Source organism: Poecilia reticulata, unplaced genomic scaffold (assembly GCF_000633615.1).
Source record: "Poecilia reticulata strain Guanapo unplaced genomic scaffold, Guppy_female_1.0+MT scaffold_207, whole genome shotgun sequence".
Lineage (NCBI taxonomy): Eukaryota > Metazoa > Chordata > Actinopteri > Cyprinodontiformes > Poeciliidae > Poecilia > Poecilia reticulata.
In genome coordinates, this window is record NW_007615021.1 from 84,096 (window position 1) to 90,658 (window position 6,563).

At 36.6% G+C, this 6,563-nt stretch overlaps 1 protein-coding gene across 1 annotated transcript in view; it reads right to left on the reverse strand.

Moving 5' to 3' along the window:
- LOC108165937 (interferon-induced protein 44-like) overlaps window positions 1–6,563 on the reverse strand; it is a 20,671-nt gene that overhangs the window by 13,210 nt on the left and 898 nt on the right. Inside the window, exons 2-3 of the mRNA XM_017303194.1 lie at window positions 5,867–6,041; window positions 5,048–5,119 (exon numbers count right to left, since the gene is read on the reverse strand). Of these exons, the coding sequence (XP_017158683.1) occupies window positions 5,048–5,119; window positions 5,867–6,041 (247 nt within the window). The remainder of the gene's footprint in view (window positions 1–5,047; window positions 5,120–5,866; window positions 6,042–6,563) is intronic.

Genomic DNA, 6,563 nt, shown 5'->3' on the forward strand with positions numbered 1-6,563 from the left:
CGCTTTGGACGAGTGTAGAAAAACAAAGTGTGCGGGACAGAGCATAATGTGTATGTGTGATACGGCCCCTGTGTAAACCGGACAGAGAGAACTTCCGGGTCAGAGCGATTGTCAACAATGAAATAATGAAAAGCTAATTTGACAGCTCGTTTTCTTTTTTCTTTTTGCAATTGCCGTTTTTCTAATTTCGTTTTAAAAACAAAAAAACACATGCTTGTTTGGTTTTTCCAATTTTATTTTGAAACGATAAAACCAAAGAACGAACCGTACACGGATTGCAGAGGGCTGGAAAGCTTCATTACTTCACGAAGTTTCATTTTCCCATCACTAACCTTTAGACTTTGGCGTTCCCACTACAATAGACTCACACAGATGTGGGATACATACAAGATGTTTTGACACACGAGATCTCCTTACTCCACAATCTTGTTAATAGAGGGTTAGATAATAAACAAGCCAGTAAATATATATATTTTTTACTAGAAGGGAAATCTCAAGGCTTCACATAGTGTATACAGCTGCAGACGCGTCTATACAAATGGATAACAGTTTCTTTGTAAAGCAGCAACTTTTCAGGCAAGTGGCACAAATATTCATACACAGCCTGATATGTAATATCAAAATATAGTTCAGATATACATACTATTAAGTAATTGCTCACCTGATCATTGCAAGTCCAAAACACGCACAATACATCTATGCCAAGGAGGCATAGATCTGACAAAAATCACAACTGGTAAAATATTTGGAAAATGTAAAAATATATAATAAAATAGATGTCAAATATCCTGCAGCGATGCCAGTTTAGAGCAGCTAGACAACCTAATAACTCTAGAGGATGCTCGGGGTCTGAAGCCAAAAGGCTAAGATATTTTCTGCTCCACAAACTGTGTAGTCAAAATATGTCTGAGTGGGACAGATAACCAGCCAGACTGCTAACAATATTTTTGCAATAAAAACAAAATGAAAAACACCATGATTAAACATTAATGTGCTCCTTATTTAACAAACAAAAACTAATTTCAACAGCCACCTGAAAACCATCAGTAGGGTACAGATTGCGGAGAATAAAAGCTAAACTTGTGCTACAATTTTTGCCTCACTTGGTTTCATCCATAAGGTGAGCTAAGTGACGTCCATCCACTGGACAGTGAATGTAACTTAAGAAGCATGATGTTCCATTTGGATGATATGAATGGCTTGTGAAATTTGATCATCTTTTGGCATTAAAGCTTGTTTTTATATATAACCAAATCTCATTATTTCTCAAGGTCATTTACAATGAGTGGTTCTGGTCGGGTCCTGAAACTGGTTAATGAACATGGGTGGTGAACAGAGACAGAAATGAATGAACTCCAACAATGAACAAGATCCTAAGATGCTTAAACTTCTCCACTTGGGTCAGGACAATCTTCCATGACCAGTGGTGGGAAGTAATGAAGTACAAGTACTTTGTTACTGTACTTAAGTAGAGTTTTTGTGTATCTGTACTTTACTTAAGTAGATTTAATAATGGGGACTTTCTACTTTTACTCCACTACATTTTACANAGCCCCGGTCTTTCTGCATGGAGTTTGCATGTTCTCCCTGTGCATGGTGGGTTTTCTCCAGGTACTCCGGTTTCCTCCCACAGTCCAAAAACATGACTGTCAGGTTAATTGGCCTCTCCAAATTGCCCCTAGGTGTGAGTGTGTGGATGCATGGTTGTTTGTCCGGTGTGTCTCTGTGTTGCCCTGTGACAGAATGGCGGCCTGTCCAGGGTCATTAGACAGAATAGGTTCCCATAAGGATATAAAAACCTGGTGTACACACACAAAAACACACTCGTATACACACACACACACACGTGTGCATGCACACGCACACCCCCACACACGCACGCACACGCACACACACACATGCGTACACACATGCACTCACACACAGTCTTGTACTTGTAATTTGTTTTGACAGAAAGCACGTAAAACCCCAGTCTGCTGGTTTAGGTAACATGTAAATGGTTGATTTCACAGAATATTTTTCATGCCCCATATACTATAATCACAAAGGTGGTGGAAGAAAACAGTAATTGCACAGATGCCACCAAAGTTAATAAATAGGCATATTATCTTTTTTTTTTCTTTTATGTTTTACAGATTTATAATTTCCTATGACTGTTATACAATAACGTTATATGACAACAAGACATGAGGGGAGCTTAAATAGTGGCTGATCAGACCACAGCTGACACACAAAGGGTAATTAAACATACAAAAACTTAAATACTAATCAATACAACACCAAATCTTTAAATTAAACAAACATTAGACTGAAACTACCAAATAGAAGAAACATTAAAGAACTGGTCAAATTAAATTAAAGAAAACCAAATTTCCCCGTCCGCTGGCAAACAAATGGAACGGCCCGCTGAGGAGGTTTGCCAGCCATATATGGATGTCAATTAGCTGGAGCTCTTCTGTGACCCTCCAGCAGCAGCTCCAAAGGAAACTGGTAACTCAAAACAAATAAATTAATTTGTTGCTTTTAACAAAAATATAAAGAACTGACAAATAAAGTTAACTAAATGTGTGCACTTCAAATAGTTAACTAAAAAGTCAAGCTAATGAAAATAATTTTCAAAAATAAAAATCAAAACTATTCACTAATTAATGTCTAAATTAATATTAAGGATGAACAAAACAAACAGTTACCATTCAGGTTTGTGTGACAGTAAGGTCAGCTGTCACAGACTCAAACAGCATTTAGAGAGAACATTAACATGAGATATTTAGAAGGAAAAAATCAAGAGCAAATTACTGACACAGGTTTTTTTAATCATACTTTAATATAATATTGAATAGAAAATATTGAATATCAATGTACTCGAAAGGAAAACTACATTTATGACAGAAGTTATTACTTGTTTTTATTTGTGCAGTAACAGCTTAAACATGGACAGGCTAACAACATTAGGTCAGTTAGCTTTGAAATAAATTAGTGAACTTAAATGAATCCAGACAAATTATTGTTCACTAACAAGAGAAAAATAATTAAAAAGCTTCATTCTTACATTTGCTGTGTTACTGCTGCTACTGCAGAGACTGACACAGGTTATTTGTAAGAGAAATCTTTCACTTTCACTTATGAGTAAAGAACATATTTTCTACAAATGTTACATACTGCTGTTATAATGTTACATATGGCATGTAAATAAGATTTAAATCATCAGTGAGAAAATGAGTGCATTTTTGTGAGTAAAAATAATATTAAAATAAAAGTGAAATAAAAGGATAATAATATAGATAATGCGTCCAGGATGATTATACAGTGATAATTTCTAATGGTCTAACTTAAGTTTTTTCAGTAATTTTGAACTGAAATTAACAGAACTTTTATTTTATGTATCTTAATCACACATTTATGTATTACTTACATGGTGTTGAAAAGAAATTCCACATGGCATCAAAAATGTGCTAAAAGAGATAAAGCAAGAATATAATCAGTTTTTCCCATCATATTGTTTTTTTTTTCTTTTGATTTTACACCTTTTTGTTCAGCGGTTTTGTGCAGTTATAAATATTTTAATTTATTTTCACTTCTACAAATAAATCATGTTTGTAGTATCAAAAGTGTAAAGACTGATTCAGATTTTCAAATTCAAGTGTGTGGAAAACAATTTCAAATTAACCTAACACATACCTCAACACATTATGAAAAATAAACACTAAATATCCATTTAGATGTTTAAATTGTTTAAAAATCCTCAAACACATGAATGCATCAGTCACTGCAGCTACACAGCAGATGTTTTATTTCCTGAACATACCTGAACAGAGGATGTGACACGAAGAAGGAAGGCTGCTGCAGTGTTTATTAGTGCAAAAGTTGAAAGCTTTTTATATATTTATTTTTGTTTCACTTTCACTTTTATTAGATGATGTGACTTTTAGGAGGGACCCCTGGTTTACAAGAAAATAGATATCAGAAAATTGTCATATCATTGGTTTCTCTCAGCATAGCAATGCAGTTTCTAAAATCCTCTCAATAATTTTGGTGGCTCCCATGAATTTAAACACAAATATACCATAAAATATGTTAATGTGCACAGTGGAAACCATCTTGGTACGACTGCTAAAGCTAAAATGAACAGTTTTCCTTATCTCAGCTTTTGGCCCGTAACTTTATTTCAGACTGGTTCAAGCAAAACAATGACAACAAATAAGAAACAACCAAACAGATACACATATCCCCAACCATCCAAAACAAGATTACATAAAATTGATCATAAAATTTAGTAACTACAGACAGTACCAGTGTCTCCACAGTTGTGAATGGTGTATAAAGAAACATTTCACCCAGGTACTTCAGCTTCCAAAGCTGCATTTTGTTTTGAGGACCTTAAATGTGCTCTATGATACAAATAACTTGTAGATATACTACATGAAAAAATGCAAATAGAATCTCTGAATACTGACCCCTTGAATACATGGGGGTCCTATCTATCTATCTATCTATCTATCTATCTATCTATCTATCTATCTATCTATCTATCTATCTATCTATCTATCTATCTCAGTGTTTCTCAAACTTTTTCATGTTGAGGACCCCTATTTATATGGGCGGGGGGGTGTTGTTTTTCATTGTAACGTAATGTGGAGTTGGCTCTCTGAGACTTTCATTATTTTTGTCATAAAACATATTAGTAAATTTGTTGCTGTCGAACCAAAACATGGACCGTAAACAGTGTTGAAATGGAGGAACCCCTTCATGTTGGATAAGCAAGCTTCCTGTAAACTACGTGGTTTGTACTAAAGTGAAAGTGAAAGCATTCTCTTAGTGCCTCTCAGTCTTATTTTCAGCTACTTCAGCACCAACAGCAAAGGTAGGAGAAGAGATTTTTCACTGTCATTCTGGGCTGTGTTGATTTTTTTTTTGTTATTAAAAAGGAAAGGAATTTATGTGAGAAATGTAGCTGATCAAGGAAGAATGTAGCTGATCAAGGAAGCTTTGATTTTGTCTTAAAACTTGGACATTCACTTGCATTTATGACTATAACTACCATTTCTACCAGCGTGTTCTCCCCGTGGCTCACAGGATCTGGACTGGAGGTGAACAGAATTAAGTTACTGCTGTAGAACCTCTAAAGAAAGTTAAGAAAGGTTCAACGTATAGCATTTAGAGGTCCAATCTAAAAATGCCACAGATTTGTTTTGTACAGATTATTCCCAAAGCACTATTGTACAGATTATTAATATTCACTGTTCATATTGTACAGAATCTTACATCTTACATTCTACATTTTATAGCATTTTTATATTTCATTTCATTTTATTTTATTCATTTTATTTTATTTTTTTATTGGTAACTTGATCTGTGTGTATGTGTATGCTGCAACTGCACAGTAATTTCATGTCTGGGATGAATAAAGTATTTCTATTCTATTCCATTATAAGTCGCCTCTAATATTATGCCAACAATTTGGACCGGGATAGATATGGAAAGCCAAACGTGCCACAATCCATCCATCCATCCATCCATTTTCTTTACCCCCTTGTCCCTCTGTGGGGTTGGGAGGTGCTGGTGCCTATCTCCAGCTAACGTTCCAGGCGTGAGGCAGGGTCACCCTGGACCTCAGGTGGGGGGATCTGTCCACAGGACAACTGTTAGTCATCACTGCACAAATGTGGTCTTCTTGGGAGAGTGGCAAGAATAAAGTCACTGTTAAAACAAAACTATAAAACATCCCATTTGCAATTTGGCAGAAGCCAATGGTTGGGTAAACAGCAAACATGTAGAAGAATTAGTTTTGGTCAGACAAAACCAAAATTGAACTTTCTGATGTTTTTCGCCGTGCTATGTGTGGTGGAGTACTACCACTGCACATCACTCTGAACACACGGTCCCCACTCCCAAATTTGGTGGTGGCAGCATCATACTGTGGGGGGTTCTCTTCAAGAAGGACAGGGAAGATGGTTGGAGTTGATGGGAAGATGGAGCCAACACATGGCAGTGACTTGAGACTGGACGGGGGTGGAGGTTCATCTTCCAGCAGGACCACCACCCTAAGCATAAACCCAGGGATACAATGAAATGGTTTAAACCAGGGGTCCCCAAACTACGGCCCGCGGGCCGGATCCGGCCCGCCTCCACATTTGGTCCGGCCCCCTGAACAATACCGGAGAGCATTAAGATTTTTTTTTTTATATATTGTATTTTCCTGTTTATATGTGGATTTTTCTTCAACCACCAGGGGGCTCTTTAGCAGGAAGTGTGTCCTGTAAACTGTGGGTGTTTTGTTTTGCATGGCATTGCTGCCATCTGTTGGACTTTTGGGGAACTGCTCGACTTTTATGTTACTTAGTACGGTTATTTGCTAGCGGTAGAGCAGATGAACACACGTGTTTGTTGTGAACGCCGCATTCCGGTCGAGTTCTTCGAAGCAATGCCTGTAAGTAGCAGCTTATACTTCAAAAAAACCTTTATGTTAACATATGTTACGTCCACCAGGCTCGTTTGATGGGGCAACATTAATGGAGACCACACAAGGATTTAATGTGTAAATGAAAGTAGAATTTATTAAGTTA